The sequence below is a fragment of the Delphinapterus leucas genome, chromosome 10, assembly GCF_059928025.1.
Source record: "Delphinapterus leucas isolate spDelLeu-1000000601 "Yukka" chromosome 10, BTC_Dleu_Yukka2, whole genome shotgun sequence".
Classification (NCBI taxonomy): domain Eukaryota; kingdom Metazoa; phylum Chordata; class Mammalia; order Artiodactyla; family Monodontidae; genus Delphinapterus; species Delphinapterus leucas.
In genome coordinates this window covers 36,129,301-36,151,094 of record NC_143138.1, presented here as the reverse complement: position 1 = coordinate 36,151,094, position 21,794 = coordinate 36,129,301, and the positions used below count along the sequence as shown (strand labels likewise).

At 36.5% G+C, this 21,794-nt stretch overlaps 1 protein-coding gene across 1 annotated transcript in view; it reads left to right on the top strand.

Moving 5' to 3' along the window:
- Positions 1-21,794, top strand: part of DNAH8 (dynein axonemal heavy chain 8) — a 326,150-nt gene that overhangs the window by 197,998 nt on the left and 106,358 nt on the right. Inside the window, exons 65-76 of the mRNA XM_089918797.1 lie at positions 29-255; positions 2,091-2,209; positions 4,627-4,730; positions 5,753-5,929; positions 7,665-7,832; positions 8,354-8,569; positions 11,703-11,840; positions 13,021-13,148; positions 13,959-14,130; positions 15,616-15,771; positions 19,635-19,790; positions 21,260-21,442. Of these exons, the coding sequence (XP_089774923.1) occupies positions 29-255; positions 2,091-2,209; positions 4,627-4,730; positions 5,753-5,929; positions 7,665-7,832; positions 8,354-8,569; positions 11,703-11,840; positions 13,021-13,148; positions 13,959-14,130; positions 15,616-15,771; positions 19,635-19,790; positions 21,260-21,442 (1,944 nt within the window). The remainder of the gene's footprint in view (positions 1-28; positions 256-2,090; positions 2,210-4,626; positions 4,731-5,752; positions 5,930-7,664; positions 7,833-8,353; positions 8,570-11,702; positions 11,841-13,020; positions 13,149-13,958; positions 14,131-15,615; positions 15,772-19,634; positions 19,791-21,259; positions 21,443-21,794) is intronic.

Sequence of the window (21,794 nt, the reverse complement as noted above, 5' to 3'; positions counted from 1 at the left end):
TACTGCTTTTTTACTCTTCTGTCGATAGGTTGGTGAGAAGTTCCGTGCCCGCTCTTTGAAATTTCCTGGCTTGATATCAGGCTGCACCATGGACTGGTTCAGTCGCTGGCCGAAGGAGGCTCTGGTTGCGGTGGCCTCCTATTTCATTTCAGGCTATAGTATCGTCTGCTCTAGTGACACCAAAAGACAAGTTGTAGAAACAATGGGCCTCTTTCACGACATGGTTTCAGAGAGCTGTGAAAGTTACTTCCAAAGGTAAGTGACATTACGTAAGCATGGTAACTACAGAAAGACAAAGTTCACTCCAAAGAGGAATTAAATGTAACATCCAGTAAGAGACTCGTCATAGTGATTGAGCACGAGATCCCAGCTAAATCCCACTTAGATATTTTTCCTTGCTTTGATGTTCTAGTGATTATGTATAGAAACGATGATAAGTAAGCGAGATTTAAAAATTAACTAGTATCCATACTTAAGTATCTCTTTCCCTCCAGACCTCAAAGTAACAGACGCTTAATAAATCATTTTATTTCATTTGCTTAACTTAATTTTTTTGGAAATGACTTAAAATAATTCATTATAAACTGTTTAAAATTAGTTTCTTATTCAAGTGCATTATTTATTTTGATTAAAGAAGTCCACTCTTCTAAAGTCTCATTATTGCTTTATGCTAAGGGAACATTTAGGTTTTGTATTTGCATCATTTAATCTTATCCGTGTTTTCATGCCAAATAATTATGAAGCTAAATTTTAATTGACTGCAGAACACTCCAGTCCCTAAAAGCAGAAACGGTGCTCGTGATGTGAAAGCCGGTGTAGGCAGTTCAGGAATATAGCATTTTCTCCCAAAGTGTGACAGTCACTGTGTACTATTGCTCTGAATAGAGATGGGCCACCCTGGGTCTCTAGAACAGTGGGCTTCTTCCTTAGGGTTAATGCACAGGCTTTAGGGAGTGCAGAACCTCCCAGAAAGACTAGGCCTATTTTTCTGCATAGAGAGTCTGGGTAACACTTTAATTGATTTTTCCAGGGGGTCGGGGGTTCCTATCTCACAGGTTTGTTTATCCTGTATCATTTTCTTTATTTAAATCCATATTTGGACCATCCTCTTAAATAATTCTAGATCATCTCCCAGATTCTCTTGGTAAATCCGTGTGTATTAATCCTCTCCATTGGGAAGATTTTCTTTCTACTTAACTTGAACTCCACCCCTACTACCATCAACTGTGGAGCTACAAAAACCTACATCTTTATTTTTTTTAATTTCAGTGTATTTTCCAAAGTTTTCATATCCTCTTAGGTTGTAGAAGTTTATTCTGAAAGCAATATTTATATAATGCTTTAAAAATAGTCATATGTATGCCAAAGTCCTTAAAAATTTTTTTAATGTTAAAAATCTTCAGAACTCCAAAAGTGAAATTTTAATATAGAATAAATCTAATTTAATATAAAAATATAATTTTATAGTATGTGAAGATCTCTTCTTTGACTTGAGTTTCTCCTGTATAAAATTATTCCTTTTATTTATTTCTATTGTTAAATGTAATTATTATACTAAAGCCCATAGTGAGTTGAATGTTTGAATCGAGTCTGCCTGATTTCAAGGACTATCCAGCGATTTAGGGGAGAGATTGGTTTTCACCTTTGTAAGCCTGGGTTTCTAGCAGAGAAGAGGTGTGTAGCAAATACCAGGTGAAAGAAAACGGATCTCAGCACAAGTTCATTTCAACCACTTATCCCTACTATTTGTACAGAATTTTAAAGCTTACAGAGTGTGTTTACATAAGCTGCTTTATTTTTGGATTTTCACAAAATTCTGGGAGATGTAGGGCAGTGATTCTTTTCTCAGTTTTCCAGATGAGGAAACAGAAGCCCAGAATGGGCATAGGTTCAAGTCAAAACATCAGTTAGAGATTTAGTGTTCTTTCCGCCTCACCTCTAGGTTTCCATTCACAATTCCTGCCCTCTTGCTAGTGAATCACTCTCCAGAATTACACTGATTTCACAGTGAGAAGAGCGTCTCTATTGACATTTTAGGAGAGTATGTCAGAATGATAGAGGTGAAGATCTTTTTTCTTTTCTACTTTCAGATACCGCCGAAGAGCACACGTGACTCCCAAGTCTTACCTCTCATTTATAAATGGTTATAAAAACATTTATGCTGAAAAGGTGAAATATATTAATGAACAAGCTGAACGTATGAATATTGGTAAGTGGGACAGAATCTTATCTTTTAGGGCTTGTCTGATAGGGATCCCAATATTTTGTTTGGTGGATATTGTTGTATTTGAAAACAAAATATTGATTTTCTTGTTAGTAATATATTATTTTGAGGGATACCCTTATGGGTCTTTTGACCTGTCAAGAAACTCTGGGCAGACAAAAATCTAAACAGAGGTGGGCTGTTTTTTTTGTTTTGTTTTGTTTTTTTTAATGGATGTTAACTAAATTTATTGAGGTGATCATTTTGCAGTACATACATATATCAAATCATTATGATGTCCACCTTAAACTAATATCATGTTACATGATAATTAAAAAAAAAGAATCTATACTCAGCCATAAAAAAGAACGAAATAATGCCTTTTGCAGCAACATGGATGGACCTAGAGACTATTATACAAAGTGAAGCAAGTCAGACAGAGAAAGAAAAATATCATGTGATATCACTTACACGTGGAATCTAAAAAATGATACAAATGAACCTATTTACAGAACAGAAACAGACTCACAGATTTAGAAAACAAAACTACGGTCACCAAAGGGGAAAGAGATGGAGGGGAGGGATAAATTAGGAGGTTGGGATTAACATATACACACTACTAGATATAAAATAATCAACAAGGACCTACTGTATATAGCACAGGGAACTCTACTCAATAACCTTTATGGGAAAAGAATCTGCAAAAGAAGAGGTATATGTATAACTAAATCACTTTGCTGTACTACTGAAACTAGCACAACACTGTAAATCAACTGTACTCCAATATAAAATAAAAATTAAAAAAAAAAAGGAATCTGTTCTGTTCGTATATACCATGTATGTGACCACTGTGTGCACACATATACAAATGACACTGACTGTAAAGTAGTAAAAATAATTTCACCAGCTATAAGGGAAGACAGTTCTCTATATTATAGTTAACACATTTTATTTATAGCTGCTGTGATAGAGGTGGGCAGTTTTTCTTCCAGAACCATTTTATTCAACTCCTTCAACTTTGGGTCCACCCTGTTGGTCAGCGAGTCACCACAGTCGCTGAGTTGCTGCTTGCAGATGGGGAAAAGTCAGCCCTTGGGAACACCACAATTTCAGTTTTTGGTTTCATTACAATTTCCCTCAATTTGTGTAAACTTTGCCATGTTAATGCTTCTCAAATTTCTAACAAAGAAAAAGACAAAACAGAAACAAAAATGAACAAATAAAAACAAAAAGAGAGTTTACGTGAGCAATGATTTTATGAGTGTCTAGTATATGTAGCATAAGCAGGAAAAGTGTAAATGGGGACCGATTTTATGTCCAGAAAGCATTTGGCTCAAATAATCCAAAACACCTTAGTGCTGTCTTCTCACGTCTTCACAGAACGTGGTCACAAAGCATAAAGGTCTGTGAAGTTATGGTGATGATAAGAACCCTATGAGAGAAACTTTCTCCTGTTGTCTTTCTAAATGCTCACCTTCTTGAAGCTTGTCTATAATGATGCTCTAGACTCAGGGGTGTGCTGAAGCTACTTGCACTGGCTCATGAGAACTGATGGTTAAATTAGGAATTTTATGATCTGGTTGCTAACACAGCCTTTATTAAAAATTAATTAACTTACAATTAAATTAATTATGTTCAAAGTGAGGGCAGTAAATACTCAAAACTCATTACTTCTTAGCTATTTTTACTTTAATTTACTCTTATTAATGTTCTTGAGGAACATTATTATTTCTATTCTATCTGTGTGGTAGAAATATTATATAATGGTGTGTTACTGAGAACCTCTTGGTAGCTTGAAATCAGACATGGTGGGAGTATTTACACCACAGAAACTGGAAACCATACAAATGAGTGCCCTCACCCCAGACCCTGATGCTAAATGCTTACCAACACCACTCCATCTAGAGCCCAGTCGGAATGTGAGAAATTTAGTTAACCAGTTATTTTTCACTGGAGCACTGAGATTCTCAGAGCCTGTTGCAGATGTTTTAGCAGTTATTTTCATTTTTATAGCAGAGAACCACAAAAAACGTTGATATATTATCTGTCTCATTTGCCATGTCAGCTGCAATATGATTCAAAGGCAAAAAAAATGATAGTTACAAAGCCAAGGAAAGCATAAGTTTGTCAAATAAGTTCCCTGGCTAAATTCAGCTTACTCATTATAGCAATGTGACTTTCCCTTAAATGTAACTAGATGATATTCTTCAGTCAGAGCTATTTTCTTCATTTCCTGATGGAGCTCTCAGAAATATGGTCAGTATCGTTGCTCCTAAAATATGTATATTTTTAAAGCATTTTGTCCATAATTATTTTGTGTTTGTTATAGTACAAATTATGGTGCCTTGTAAGTAGTAAATACTGAATAAATGTTTGATGAGGGGATAGTCATATACTCAGTGTATATGTGTGTATTTGTAAAGGTCTTGATAAGCTGATGGAGGCAAGTGAATCTGTTGCAAAACTCTCCCAAGATCTTGCAGTCAAGGAGAAGGAGTTGGCAGTGGCATCTGTAAAAGCAGATGAAGTGAGTTGGCATTTATTTTATCACTACTGTGAGGAATATATTTCCATATTAAAAAAAAAAGCGTTGTTTAAAAACGTTATGAAAAAGTAAACAGGGTATAAGCCTACAGACTATTTCTGGTGAGATAATGTTTACAAAGACCATTAGACATTTTTGTTTAACTTATACCAAGTCATACCTAAACTATTATATCCTCTACTTGGTCTAAGACTATTTTTCCTCCCCTGGTTCTGTCTGTCTCTCTTGTTTTCTGTCCTGTTTAGGAAGTTTCTGCTTGACTGCAAGTTATATTTGGTCTTCTCTTTAAGTTCCCTGCATGCTCTAGGTTTCTGGGATAACCCAAGTCCCATCTGAAGTTTGTGTCGAGGAAGGAAAAGGATAAAAAGAAGCGTTGGTTGAGTTTGTTTGTTTGTTTAAAGATACCCTTCCCAAGTTGATAGGGATATATGTGTGGCTGCTCCTTTATCTACAACTCCTCCCCCCAGTCTCAGACCGCTTTCAGCTTCCACTCACTGAGAGTCAGTTCAGAATGGATACTTAAGTCTTGACCCTTAGCCAGTTACTGAAATGAGAGAGATTGCATAGGAGAGACATTTAGGATATGACACATGGTAGGCACTTAGCACCCTGACGTATGGTAGGCACTCAATAAATATTAGCTATTTTTTTTGTTATTACATGAGGCATTATTAATAGGACTTCTGACTTTATTCTATTGCACTGACGTTAAATAGTTTTAAATTTCTAGAAATTACATGGAATAGAAATATCATTTTTCTGAAAGCTTAAAATATTTATTTATATAGTTCATGCCTCAAAGAAGCTTAGGAAATAGAAGACTGCAAGACTGCTCAAAGGAGTTACTTTAATACACCTTAAAATATAGACAACTTAGATGGGGAATAAATTTGCTCTTACTCTTGTTTTACATTATATTGAATAAATATTCTCTCACTGCTCAGATCTGTAAATTGTGCTGGAAAGGTTTCTATTTACCCTCGTATGCTTCCTCAATTTAATAGGTATTAGCAGAAGTCACAGTAAGTGCTCAGGCTTCAGCCAAAGTAAAAAATGAAGTGCAGGAAGTAAAAGACAAAGCCCAAAAAATAGTGGATGAAATTGATAGTGAAAAAGTAATAGCTGAGACCAAGCTCCAGGCGGCTAGACCTGCACTGGAAGAAGCAGAAGCAGCCCTGAATGTGAGTAGTGCATTGTTCTCTCTCGCCACACAGGTCCTAGCAGGCACCATATTTTGTTACATGAAATTAACTGTGGAATTTTTGTAATCAGAAAACTGAATTGAATTCTTAATGTGATTTAGAATTTCTGAGTCTTGAAACAAATGTTTCTGTTGATTACATTTCCTAAGTTCTACCTTTTTTAAGTCTTTACTTCCCATAACTGATTTTCATTCTCAAATCAGCTTTCCATGAGAACCGAGGAATAATGCTAGTGATTATTGGCTTAAACTGTAGCCTAAGGGACTCAGATTCTTTAGAGAGCCTTCTCAGTTCCTTCAGCATCCCAACTAGCCTATGTCTTGCAGCCTTCAACCTTTTAAAAAATCCCCTTGTGGTTCCCATTGCTCTTAGGATTAAAGTCCCGAGCTAGGTATCCACAGCTGTGAGGCAAGAAGATCTCCATTTGCCTCTCATGACCACATGATAGATGATCTGGAGTAAAATTTACTTAACTCTCTTGGGTCTCAGTCAGGATTCTAATTCTTCATTGATCCTTGAAGGATCAATGTAAGCATTAAAAGTAATGAATAGTTTGCTGGGCACATAGGAAGTACTCAATAAATATTAGTGCTACTGCTGTGATAGCCTGGCTTCTGTCTACCCCTTCAATTTTATCTCTTGTCATTTTGTCCCTGCACACAGTATGATCCAGCCATACAGAAACAGCTACAGGCTTCTGCAGTAATCACGGTCTGTTACCTTTAAATGGGCCTCTCCCTCTGCCAGGAATGCTTTCTATTTTTCCTAACTTTCACTAACTAGTAAGAGTCAGTCTTCAAGACCAAGCTCAGATCTCACTCCTTCCAGAAAGTTTTCAATTCTTCTGGACCTCCTTTGTTTTCCTGTAACTCCTATACTTCTAACATGGCAAATAATCATAGTTTAGGGTAATTGTGTTTTCTCTCTCTTTTCCTTGGAGGATTCTGAGGACAGGGCTGTTTTTGGTTTGCTTTTGTTTTATATGGGAGAATGCTTGCAGTTGTTAAATAAATGAATAGATTTAGAATCATCATTTAACAAAATCATGACAATGACCAGGACACATTCTCCACCCTAACTCCTTTTGTGGGTCCTATGATAACACACAAGAGACTGATCACTGGAGTTTTTTATTGATCATATGATGTCCCAGTCCTTCTTGACTTGAATGTCAGGTAATATCTTATTTCAAACCCAGCTCACAGATAGAAACTTCCAAAAATATTTTTATGAGCCATATGTTACAATAACTTTTCTTGTCTCCTTCGAATTCCTCTCCCTTCCATAGACAGGGCAGCCCTCAAAATGAAAACTGAAGGTGAGGTTTCTGATATTCAGGACCTTGCCCCTCTTTTAATATCCGTATAATATAGATTCTGTGCTTTGAAGATGCAAATTATCTAAATGTTACACATTAATGATGGTTGTTGCTAACAGAGGTCTGGGGTGGTGGGCAATGAATGGTAGTGATATACTAAAGCAATTCATTGAGGGCTACAGGGGAAAAAAATGAAAACAGAGAAACAGAAAGCCCAATTTAAACAACGAAAGAGCCATTATCTTGGAATGCAAACCCTTGAGGAGATAATGTCAGGGATTGGGGAGAAAATATGTTTTAAAGTTTTCCACTTTAATTATTTAAAAGTATGAGATTTCCACATGACTAGGAATACTACTTAACAAAAAATATTCTGATCCCTAACCCTAAATACAGACTATCAAGCCAAATGATATTGCCACAGTCAGGAAACTTGCAAAGCCCCCTCATCTTATTATGAGAATCATGGACTGTGTTCTGTTACTATTTCAAAAGAAAATTGACCCTGTCACTATGGATCCAGAAAAACCTTGCTGCAAGCCATCATGGGGAGAGTCATTAAAAGTAAGTAAAATCTATCTCTGTAAGTCCTGTGAGGTGTACCAGGTGTCCACATCCCAGGATACTCAATATAGACCAGACACACTGGCAGACAATAATCAGTCATTGTGTACTGAAGAGTTTTTCTTAAACTGCATCTCCAAAAATGTAAGTGGGGAAAGATTTTAAAGCTGAATGCCCTCTTTTTACAAAATCTGTCCAGAACCTGTAGGTAGTATTGGCATAGCCTTGATGTCATCCCAACCCAGTCTCCAAAGGGGGGTTTTTGTGGTTGGGGGCATTTAGATGCACTCACTAGATGGGAAACTTACATTGTTTTTCTTCTTTACTCTTCACTATGGCAACAGGAAGACGACCTGCAATTTACAGCTTTCGGTTGACTACTCCCATAGTCTTGATTTGTATGTTCAGAGCAAATCAATTATTACTTCTTTGAAAAAAATTCAATTGAGAAGTACATACTAACTCAGGAAGAAAGTACACATTTCCTTCCAGAGCTTATAGGCTGTAATACTATTTTTCAGTTGATGAGTGCGACGGGATTCCTGTGGAGCCTTCAGCAGTTCCCCAAGGACACAATAAATGAAGAGACTGTGGAGTTACTACAGCCATATTTTAACATGGATGATTACACTTTTGAAAGTGCCAAAAAAGTCTGTGGGAATGTGGCTGGTCTGCTGTCTTGGACACTTGCTATGGCAACATTTTATGGCGTCAACAGAGAAGTGTTGCCTCTGAAGGTAAACGTTTCCCTTCTTCTCCCAGTAAATCAATTCTTAATAAAATCATTCATCGTTATTGCTGCCATTAAAAGACAAAGCATAATGTAGTCTAATAAAGGTAGGTTTCTCTGTTACCAAATTTCTCTTTTTCTCTGTATATCCCCTCACAAGTTCTCATTCTTCTTATATCTTGTTACATGTTTCTTGGCCTTGCAGACAAGAAACCAAAATCAACTTGTTAACTTAAACTAGAAGTGAACTTATTGGGAATCATAATTGAGCTATCATGAAAGAAAACTGGCTTTAAAGTTTGGAGATTAGGTTTGGAGACTGAATTTGATTACGATATTCCAAACAAAATTTATGAAAATTAAGATCAACACCTAGAAATGTTTTAAATTTCAAAGACAGGAAGAGAACCTTATAGGCATCTAAGAAACAAAGTTTAAAAGGTTGCTTACAAAAGAGTAGAGATCAGGATGTGCACAGACTTGCCACAACCCTAAATACTAGAAAATAATGGAAAACATATGCAGAGTACTGAGGAGGAAATTACTGGGGTCCAAGAATTCAGTCGCTGGCCAAGCTGCCCTTAATGGGAACAAAAGACAAAAAGACATTCTTAAGGATGCGATTTAAGTGTTGAGGGATAAACACACACTCTCTCTGTCTCTTTCACACACACACACACACACACACACACACACACACAAACACACACCCCATCTATACTGGGCCAGATTGTCCTTTATGTCTGAGAGAACAGAAATACATTCTCAGGAGTGCAAAGGATTCATAAAATATATCACCCAGACACACACTACCCCCAATCCCCGCCCCCCAGCCTGTCCCATAAAGCTAAAAGTGTTGAAAGTGGTTGCTCTTTCTACTTTGTTGAAAGTGGCATGGAAAGTGGTGAGCGGGTGGGTGGCAGAGGGTTACTGTTTTCTAATAAGCCTTATAGAAATGGCTGCCTCTTTAAATTCTGCACATAGGTAGCTTTGAGAAAATTTAAAGTTTTAACAAAGGGAAATGATGAGCAAACGTAGCAAACACACCCAAACAAAAAGATACCAAGAGAGAAATGTTACTATAAATGTAGAATTCAAGAAAAAATAAGCACTTAGAAGAACAGTTATTTTTATTGATAAAAATTATGATCCACAGTGAGACTTAATTGTGATAATGCTTTATGCGATAAATAAAATAGCGTCAAGTTACGTAAGGCAAAATCCATTAATAGTTTAAGTGGAGTTTTTTAACAAAAAAGAAAATCCTGTAATTTGATATTGTGGCATATGCTATCAATCCCCAACAGGTCTGGTAGGCAGAGGGCCAGCTTTAGAAGGGACCGTGCTTGGCTTAATGCTCTGTTATCACCCTCTTAATTTTTAAACAAGGGGTTCTGCATTTTCATTTTGCACTTTTATGTAGCCAGTCCTGAGTAGGCATAAATTAATAATTATATAGAGATTTTGCACTATATTATTTTTAAAGTTGAATAGCTACATTGAACTTTCTTCATATGAACAAAGAATATCAAATTATTTCCAGTGTCCAAGAAACATTTACAAAAATTGATGATATTCAATTCTAGAAGAAGACTTTGATTCAATTCCCAAAAGCAAAAATTTCTGAGACCTCATTCTCTGACTATAACAATAAAAATAAAATGCTTATTTTTTTTAAAAAAGCTAGTCACTTCTATTTAGAAAATGATGACAAAAAGCTAGTTACCAAAGCTTTTGTGATGCAGCCAAAATGCTACCTTCTCAGCCTTTAAGTGAATCAAAGAAACTAAACACTCCAGTATATATATACTCATTTATAAGCATACACACACACACAGACAATTTAGGGAAAGTAGAAAGAGCTAATAAAAATAACATTAAAAATTAGAAAAAAGTAGTAAAATTAAAGAATGGGTGCTTTGCAAAAAATATATATATATGAGATATGTAATGAATATAAAAGATAAATCCATATAATTACAGATTATAGATTTAAATAATTAAAAAGCAGAATCTAAAGTTATTTGTAAATATATTAGAAAATCTAAATGAACTTAAAATTTCCTGAGAAAAATAGCTAATTTCAAAAAAACAAATATTGAGAAAGAAAATAAGAAAGTTACAAAGGAACTTCAACCCCAGAAGGCTCTAGGGCTATATTACTTTACTGATTAATTACTTTAAATTTATAAGAAACATAAGTATCATGCTATAGGACTTAGAGAAAGAGGAAAAACTACTGTTATAGTAATTTCACTTCAAAAAATCTTTACCAAGAAAACAATCCTAAATGTTTACATACCCAATAGTATTCATCACAGCATTATTTATAATAGTTAAAAATGGGCAGAAGACTTCCCAGGTGGCGCAGTGGTTAAGAATCCATCTGCCAATGAAAGGGACCTGGGTTCGAGCCCTTCCCTGGTCCGGGAAGATCCCACATACCGTGGAGCAACTAAGCCCATGTGCCACAACTACTGAACCTGCGTACTGCAACTACTGAAGCCCACATGCCTAGAGCCTGTGCTTTGCAACAAGAGAAGCCACCACAGTGAGAAGTCCATGCACCACAACGAGGAGTAGCCCCCGCTCGCTGCAACCAGAGAAAGCCCGCATGCAGCAACGAAGACCCAACGCAACCAAAAATAAATTAAAAATAATAATAACATAAAAATGGGGAGTAGGGGAGAAAGATATGTCTAAAAGTAAGGCAAAAGTTAAGTAAATTATGATATATCCAAATTGTGGGATATTATGCAGCCATATAACTAATGTTCATGAAAAAGTGTTTAAGGATGTGAGGAAATTATATTACTCTAAGTGAAAAAAAAAATCAAAATGCTAGTTATCCACTTCTTGACACAATACTCACAGACTCTTTCTGGGTAAAATCATGAGTAATTTTTTTTTCTCCTTCCCATTCATTTCTGCGATTTCCATATTGAACATTAATAATTAAAAGGAAAAAAATGAACTTTAATGAAATTTCTCTGCTTCCCCAGCTGAAGACAACGAAACAGATGACTTCCAAATAGGGCAAAAATTATGTAGTAACTTATGCTATTATTTACCAATTAAAAGCACGAATGTTTTGTAGCACTAATACACGTCTACACTAATCACATCTTTTTCCTTTTAAGGCTAACTTGGCCAAGCAGGAGGGCCGTTTAGCAGTTGCCAACGCTGAACTGGGGAAGGCCCAGGCACTGCTGGATGAGAAGCAAGCTGAGCTGGATAAAGTGCAAGCCAAATTTGATGCGGCAATGAATGAGAAAATGGTGAGATTAAATACACAGAAATTACTAATAAGACGTACTGAAATGTTACACAAGTATGTGCTGTGTTTAGAAATCCAGCAAATGTTTACACTGAAAAAATATTTACCTGAACGCCCTTGCTCACTGGCTATGTCTGCTTATTTTGGACCTTCAACACTCCACATTCTTTTTTTCTGTTTTTAGTAATTATTTTCTATTAGAAGAAGCTGTGATGTCATACCTAAGAGTATTGACTTTGGAGTCAGAAAACTAGGTTTGATATCCAGTTCAGTCACTTATGAATTGTGCAGTTGGGGGTGATTGACGAACTTTATCTGTTAAATACAGATAAAGCTACAACCTTATGGTATAGGTTGTAAGCAGTGGTGGTCTGGTAAACGTTCAACAATCAGCTTGTCGGGGTGGAGGCTAGGGGGAGAAGAAAGCCTTGATTTGCAGTGTTTGTTGATTTCTGTGGTCTAGGTACCCCCTGCCACTGTCCATTTTAAGCCGTCAATGTGACAAGACGACGCATGTATGGGAAAAGATGCAGCATGCCATTATATACTATTTCCACCATGCAGATGCAATGAACTTAACCTCAAGAGTATAGATAATATGAAAATGTAGTAAATAACTAGGAATTGATGAATTTTGATTATTTATTACCTTTAACATAAATTTATGCAATTTAGTTGTGAGCTATGTAATTTAATTTAATACTGTAATTTAATTTTTAATAATGGCTGTGTTTAACACCAGCTCACAAATTTTCTGAAAAGTGTAACAACTGACTCTTTTGAGCTGATACAAGCTGGCTTCAGCATACTACTGTCGTGTAGGATTTTTCTGGGGAAAAAAAATCCTTTGTAAACTGCAAAGAACTCAGAATTATTATTAAATCCAAGAAAAAGGTATATTTATTGTTTTGAGAATATCTAATAGAAATACTATTTAAGTTGTGTGATTTGGATTCTCTCTTACAAAATGGCTCTTCTTGAAATTTCGTAAGGTAAAATAACTATATTATGAATGAATTACAAGAATTTAATATGTAAAATTTTACTGACACTATATTTTTAGATTATATTTATTTTGCAAATTAAGAAATTCCTCCATGTATTTTTATGTGTGAATATAATGGATGTTTGATTAAGCAATTTAAGAAGCTCTTTGAGACATTCTCCATTTATGAATGTAGGATTTGCTTAATGATGCTGACATGTGCCGGAAAAAGATGCAGGCAGCTTCCGCCCTCATCGATGGATTGAGTGGAGAAAAAGTCCGATGGACTCAGCAAAGCAAAGAGTTCAAAGCTCAGATTAATAGGTATAAAATTTGGTCTTTGATATAATTGCTTTCCTTCTTAGTCATCACCCCAAAGGCCACCTCTTTGTGGCATGGGGGAACATAAAAGTCTCATTCCTTGAAGTGCTTTTCTCCTCTGTTTCCATATCCCCATCTCAGAATCCCATCATCTAAGAAAGTGCTTAGAGCTTGAGTCCCACGCTCTCAGTAAAATGGAGAAGGAAGAAAACTTGGTGAAAGATTTTTAACCTCAATTTTGGTTCAACAGTGTGGGCTTTCAGTGTGAGAATGCTTCTAATATTGTCTGGATTTGCCAGAACAATCTAGTTACTGGTTCCAGTTCTATACTGTTCACCTCAAGGATTTTGAAAGTGTGGATCAACAGTTTGTTTTAAATGGAAAGGTATCTTGGGCTGGTGTCTTCTGAAAACCGAAAGAGAGGGAATGAGAGTGGCTTAGGAGAATGGCAAAAAAAAAAAAAAGAGGATGAAGAAGAAGTAGTGGTTAAATCAAGATTCAGTCTGAACAAGACTAGGGCATGGGATGGGAAAAGGATGCTTTCCTCATCTGGAAGTCAAGCTTCAGGACCTGTAGGCTTCAGAAAGGAGCCTTCTTTCTTGCTCCCTGACTTAATTCCGAATGAGGCCACCCCTACCCCATTTTGAGCCTTTAGGCTCCTTTTTGCATGGTCTCTCCATGTCTGGCTGCCAAGTGTTAAGCTGGGAGCAAAGAAGGACTTCATCTAGTAACAAAACTGCCTGGTGGCCTTTCAAACTCCTTACTGGGAGAACTTAAAATGTGTTAGCGATTCACTTTGTTTTTTCTTAACAGACTTGTAGGTGATATTCTGCTGTGCACTGGATTCCTTTCCTATCTCGGTCCTTTCAATCAGATATTTAGGAACTATTTGCTTAAAGATCAATGGGAGGCAGAGTTGAAAGCACGGAAGATTCCTTTCACTGAAAATCTGAATCTTATTTCAATGTTGGTGGATCCTCCAACAGTAAGTGTTACTTTCTTTACAGCATTATTTGAATTTCATTTCCTACTCACTAAGAAATTAAGGTACACCTAATTTTTTCTTTTTGCATTTAATTGAAAAGATTGTTTTGAAAATGCTAAAGTGTTATAAATTTTTTTTTCTTTGTGATACAAAAGTTCCTGTGCATTTTAAGAAATCTTGCTTTCAAATTAATACCAATTGCACTGCTATGAGTGAAAAGATCATTTGTGAGTTATAGGCTTGCTAATACTGAGCTCTTCTAATAACCCTCCATTATTTACACCAGTCCTATTAAATCACATTTTCTTACAAACATTCTAGGAAAATGTAGGTGTTAGCTGGACGTAAGTACTGGTATTAACTTTCTTTTGATCATTAACCATCTTTTTATAATGTCCAACAGTATAATATAATAGCATGATCTGACATCACTGAGTAAAAGCATGCACTGCTGTACTAACCTTCCTTGCTGGGAATTTGACGCCACTGTCAATTTTTAGTATACCTTACAGAGCTCCTGTGGTATGAAATGCTTTCCGGGCAATCTGTATTCATGAGCTGCTTTTTGATTTGTAAATATGTTCCCCAGTTGCAGTTTCCCTAGGAAAGCCAAACTATTAATTTCAAGTTACCGCTATTTAAAAGTCAAAAAATAATCTTTTTCAATTCAAACAGTGTTCAACTGGTCCTTACAGGGAAGAGTAATGTATTGGAGACGCACTGGGCACAGGTGAGGTGAAGTGGGCCAGGGTATTCTTTGTCGATTGTGGCCTTTGGTGGAGCTGGGATAATTTAACGAAGGTGGAGGCTGGTTGGCTCTTTGGATCTTGGATGATTTTGTTGACCACGTGGAGCCAGACTGACAATTCCCTCTTGATTTTGAAAGGAAATATTAAGAAAAACATCATTAATGAGTTCCTACCAATATAATATTTCATCTCCCCTAATGTCTCTGCCTCCAGCTATGCAATGTCCCTTCCCCCATGTAAGCAGAACCAGAGGGCAGGAAGGGGAAGTTTCAGAGACTTAACCCTTAGGGCTTACCTACTCTGAGGTCTCAGAATATTCATTACCTCCGCCACCTCCAGCCCATCTGGATCCCACCACCCGCCCAGTCTCACCATATTTCAAGTCCCTGCTGTTCTCTGAATGTTCAGCAACCATGCTTCAGAATCCCCAAATCAGGTTTAATATGCAATCAATTTACAATATTTCCTCATAAGTATGAAAACACAATATAAAGGACTAAACCTAGTCTTGGGTTACTAGAGAAAGGATTTATTAGATGATAAATCTGTTTCTTTTAATTTGATGTTGTTTGGTTCACACTTACGAGTTTGGTTTTCTTTCTAGGTACTTGTTCCATAGTCTCAATGGGAAAAATATGCCCAAATTTTAAATTCTTTTATATCGTGGCACTGTTAATCACTAACAAAAGCCTTCCTGTGTTCCTCTGAATGGCCACATCCATTTCCTCTTATTCAGATTGGTGAGTGGGGGCTGCAGGGATTACCAGGAGATGACCTCTCCATTCAGAACGGCATCATTGTGACAAAGGCCACCAGATACCCACTCCTCATAGACCCACAAACTCAAGGCAAAACTTGGATTAAATCAAAGGAAAAAGAAAATGACTTGCAGGTATGTACCATTTGGTGCATGGGAAAGTAATCTTGAAATCATGGCGTTTTCCCACAATTTCAGTTGAATCTGTCAGTCATAAAGTTGTCATCTCTATGATGGTAATTGTTTGCTACTTTACACCCTTGAGTTTTGTAACAGTGTTTTGGGACAAATGCTCTGATTATTTTCTCTTTTGTGCTCTCTCTTGACCTCACTCTCCTTCTCTCTGTCCATTTTTCTGGCTCAATTTGCTATTGCCAGTGTTGGATGTGGCCTTTATTCTGGGCCTTGAGTTTGGGCTTATAAGAAAATGACAAAAATAAGACTTGTGATTCCTCAGTTTAAGGCCATTTGCTCCAACCTAGCTTAGCCACTTGGTAGTATACCACATAGCACACTAGAGTCCAGTATGGGAGTTGGATTCTACCAAGGTGTTAATCCTAAGGTAGAGGTAAACAACGGCAGGACTCCAACATTCCTGGCTCCTTGGGAGATCTTGTTACATTGATGTTTCAATTCAGTATTACAATATGGACTATTGGTTGTTTCCTCGACACTGTTCCCAGTTCCAAGCCTTCTGGATGCATAGTTTTGCTTGTACTATGTCTGCTAACCAGAATGTCTTCTCCACCCAACTGCCCACTTTGCTTACATCCCAGATAAAAATCTTAAACATTATTCAAAGTCCACATCCAATGCTACTTTTACCCGAACTTGCCTGAGTCCCCAGCTTAATATAGCCTGTCCTGACTCCTCACACATCTTGTATTTCTGTTATGGACTAGGAGCCTGCCTTAAATTATTGTTCTTTGGACGTTTGTCTTTTATCTCTAATGTACCATAAACTTTTTGTTAGCAAGGCTTATGGTTTTACACCATCTTTATATTTTCTGTGCAGCTCTTTATATAGGGTAGTAATTCTGATATTTATTGAATTAAATGAATTAATTAAAGTGTGTCATCATTACAGGAAAACAAACAAACCCAGAAAAATCATGTGGTCATCTTGATAAATGCAGAAGAAGCAGTTGGTAAAACTTAAAAACTTAACAGCAATTCATGATAAAACTTCCAGCAAACTAAGATTAGGAGAGATCTTCCTTAATCAGATAAAGAGTATTTACAAAAAGCCTACAAGAAACACCATATTTAATGGTGAAACATTGAAAGATTTCCGCCTGAGATCAGGGCTTTGCAGGCACGTGGACACTGTCTAGCACTCTGGATCACCTCAAGATACTCCCACCTCATTAAGACTCCAGTCCGTGTTTACTTAGAAAACCCAGAAAAGTCCTGGGAAGTGAGCATAAGTGGAAGGGAAGAGTTAAGGGAAAGGGAGTCGATGAGAACGCAGTTCCTGAGGAGCTGTAGACACAGAAGTGCATGAGTGGCGTTCCTGCTCCTGAACCCAGCTCCCTGGATCCAGCTCAGCTATAACTTGTCCCTTGCTCCCTTCCTCACTCCTCTTGTCTCCCTTGGCTGTTGATCTCCCTGCTCATCTTATTCTTATTTTTCCTGATTGTGTCTTTATCTCTCCATTTCAGCATTAAACTCATTGATAGCCTTCAGTCATGTCCTTCCTGATGCAACCCTGTCCCAAGAAGCTTCTTGAGGAAGTAACAGAAATATACCAGAGACACTTCCTTATTTTAAAAACCATCAACTGCTAGGATGTTAGCAAATTGAACTGCATCCTTTTTACTCAGAAAACATTATTTTTCTGAATATGTGGATAAGCACATACACAAACACAAATAGAAGAAAATAAAATGAAACAAAACTATTATTTCTGTGCTTGGGAAGGAAGGCAAAATGAAAAATGAAACACTTTATAAATGAAAAACAAAACATATTTTATATGTCCAGGGCTGCATCAAGGCCATCTTCAGTGCCATCTCCAGCACCTATAGCTCTGACCTCTGGAAAGAGAATGTATTCACTTAATTCCCCTATAAAGAATTCACTGACTACTTTGTAAAGCCTGAATGCCAGAGTATCCGTGCAGGAGATACAGGCTCTTGTGGTGGCTACCACAAGCATTCCTCCATGAGAAAAATCAAGTGAATTAAACCTGAAATTATGACTCTAAGATAGTATTTCAAGTTTACAAAAGATATTGAAGGTGGTTAAAGGTAATCTTTAATAAATTGACAATTTGAAAATTATTTTTTTACTTGGTGTATTAGTCAGGGTTTTCCAGAGAAACAGAACTGAAAGGATATCTAGGTATAGATATATAGAAAGAGTTTTATTATGAGGGATTGGCTTATGGGATTATGGAGTCTGAGAAGTCCTAGATCTGCTATCTACAAGCTAGAGCCCCAGGAAAGCCAGTGGTGTCGTTCCAGTCCAAACCCTAGAAGGCCTGAGAACCATGGGAGTCAATGGTATAAGACTCAGTCTGAGTCTGAGGTCCCAAGGGCAGGAGAAGATGGATGTCCCAGCGTAAGCAGAGAGCAAATTGGCCCTTCCTCCACCTTTTTGTTCTATTCAGGCCCTTAATGGGTTGGATGATGCCCGCCTACATGGATGGGGCCCATCTTCTTTTCTTAGTCTACCGACTCAAACGCTAATCTCTTCCAGAAACAACCTCACAAACACACCTTGAAAAGATGTTTGCCAGCTATCTGGGCATCCCTTAGCCCAGTCAAGTTGACACATAAAATTAACCATCACACTTGGGAAGGACATCACAAAAATAGAGTTTGTGTCTTGGGGAATAGAGTAGGACAATTACATTTAGTCTTCTTGGGACCTTGTTTCATCTTGTTTAAGTAAGCTAGTTGAAGCTCTTTGTTTAGATTCATTTACCTTATCAACTCATAGTAAGGTCTTTCACAGCACATCATTTATATAAATAAAGCTATCCATCTGGGGGAAAAAGTTCCTTCGTGTGCAGGATATTTTGTTTTAGTTATTTCCTTTTTAACAAAAACAGGACAAAGATAGACTTATTTAATTTTTCAATTCCACACCGTTTTTCGTTGCAAGTGGGAGATAATATTTTTTAATTTCACTCTCCTAATCACCTGCTGCCCCAGTGGATCTTCCTTGCGTCTTGGGATCGGCACTCACAGTAGCATAAAGGCAATAGTTGAATTCAGAGGATAGCGTATAAGAAGGTAGAGAGTTGAGGACTGAACCTTTGGGAATCCTCACACTTAGGCAGGGGGAGGGATCACTGGAGAAATAAAGAGTTCAAAGCCAATTGGCTAATGCAAAGATCAACCAGCCCAGTGTGTCTGTTTTAACTAATAACAAACATTGATCTAAAATTGGGGGGCCCCACCAGGCATTCAGAATTCTAATTTTTTTAATGTAAAAATATAAAAAGTGAATGTATAAGCCTTTTAGGTTGATTTTATGCAAAGTATCATATTCTTATTTTATGTCACTCTTAGAGACAGAATACATGGATGGACCCTTAGTTTGACTCAATGTATCATTTTTGACATTTCCATGCTTATTTTTTAATCATTTATTCATCTCATAGGTGTCCTGAGAAGATAAGTGAATATCACAAAAATGCAAGTTAGTTTGCTTTATATGAATGATTGTAGCTATGTAAGTTTAAAGGATTAATCCTTGATCACTTCTCTTCCGTCTGCCGGAGCAGAGCTCTGACCTTCCATCTAAGGAATGCCACTTGATTCTCCTCTTTTGATCTGAGAGACCCCCATTACACACCCAGGGCTTCCACAAAGTCATGACCCACCAAGTTTTGAAAATTAATTTTTGTTTGTTACTTTCATTTTTATAAGTAAGTCTTCCTATACAGTCCTTAGAATTCTTAGTCACTTATCCAACATATCTCTGGTTTCCACTCAGGAACAGGCACATTCTTTGTAACATTTATATAGCAATGAACTCTTTATTTGTAGGTAACCTCTCTGAACCATAAGTATTTCCGCACGCATTTGGAGGACAGTCTTTCCTTGGGCCGACCCCTTCTCATTGAGGACATTCGTGAAGAGCTGGATCCAGCCCTGGATAATGTATTAGAAAAGAATTTCATTAAATCAGGCACCACTTTCAAGGTGAGCTTCGAAAAAAGGAAAAAAAAAAGAAAAGGAAAAGAAGAAAAGAACAATGGTGACATCCACTTATCTTTTTGAGCATAGCAGTGAAGACAATTTCCTTCAGGTGGTACTATTTGACACGCTGGAAAAAATTATTTCCAAACTCATATTCAGTGTTCCTTTTTTAAAAAATAGTATATAAAAAATACAGGGGGACAACAATATCTTGGTAACAATAGCCATTTATCCAAAACTAACATATTAAGGAAAGGCATCTTGTTATAATAATAATAATATATTAGTGTTACACACAAAATATGTACATTTTAGCAGCTCTGAGAAAGTTGGTTTTCAAGCCATGTATACATCTGTACAATAAGGCCTGTGTTTCCTCACTGGATAAAATGGCATTTTTAGTTAAGTCTATGGACATTGATTTTATTTCTCTCTTTATTAACTTTCAATCCAAACTCAGACTTTGCTGGAAGCAGTGGAATACAGTTCCCGATCATTGGTGATAACATGCATTGTTTTCAGTGCAAGTGCCTCTTTTTTAATTGGTTTCATTCTTTACTTTTAGGCTTCTGTGGTTTTATTGAATGACAGCATTTCTGACTGAGATTTTTTGCTTTGGACAACTTAATTTCATGAATATCAGTGAATAAGAATGCCAATTTTCTCATTAAACAAAGACAGATTTATTCAGAAAAATTTTCTTCATAATGTGAATTCTTTTATATGCCATATTTAATATGCCAAAAGAGGTTGTAGTATGTCCATTCCTGAAGGCCTTTGAAAGGACCCAGATTCTTATCTGCAATGTGAAGGTCATGATGCCTGAGAATTAGTGCCTTAGCAATGTGGTTTTCAATCACAGGAAGGATTAAAATTAATTAAAAATTTAAGTCATTTAAAAATGTTATAATTTCCACCTGAGTTTTAGGTAGCAAACCCAGTTGTTTTCAATACACTGAAAATTGTGGTGTTTAAGATAAGTGTTATCTTTCTGGGGAAAAAAAGTTGGCATTTTTTTCCTCTGAAAATTTCATTAACCCTTTCTCTTGTCAAATATGCTTCAGATATGACTGTGAAATGCAAAAAGAAATAACACTTCTTTTTTTTTTTTTTTCACTTCTTATAAACACAACAAATTTCCATAGCAGGAAACAATTTCCTCAGGTGGGAAAAAACAATCAAATATGAGGCATGTCTGAGTTTTCCTTTATTCAACATTTGTTTTGGATAAATTTTTCATTTAATTTGCTTGGTGTCATGGCTAAAAACATTTTCAGGCAGGACCACAAGTCTAAATTATTCTAATGGAATAGGCTTTATTATTTAAGATCACTGATTAAAATTTTACAACTGATTTTTGTAATTCATTCGTTTCACTGCACTGACTTTTGATAAACTCTCTCCTAAACTGAACCCAAATTTCTTGTCTTGTCCTTTAAGCTGTTTGTAATTTAATATTTGAATTGATGTAGGTGAAGGTCGGAGATAAGGAATGTGATATCATGGATACATTTAAACTTTATATTACAACAAAGTTACCAAACCCTGCCTTTACCCCTGAGATCAACGCTAAAACGTCAGTCATCGATTTTACTGTTACCATGAAAGGACTTGAGAACCAGTTACTAAGGAGGGTAATTCTAACAGAGAAACAGGTAATAATTTCTCAAGGTAAACAACTTCTACTTATAATAAATTATAATAAACCTTTTAAATGTATTGGGAAATTGTTGAGTATATGGAAAATAAAAAATTGAGCAAATCATAGTTACCTTTGTTAGCATAAATATTTGTTTTGTAGTCTCAAGTCCTGTTGAGAAATCATGTAACTCACCTCTCCTCCAACACCAAAAGCACACGTGCACACACACACCGCTCATTCTACTTCTGACTTTAAAGCTTTGGGTATGTTGACTTTCATATCTATCGCCCTATGAATGAATAGTCTTGGATACACCTGGAAAATTCAATAAAATAATGATCCTGGAAAAGAAGAACTTGCTCTGA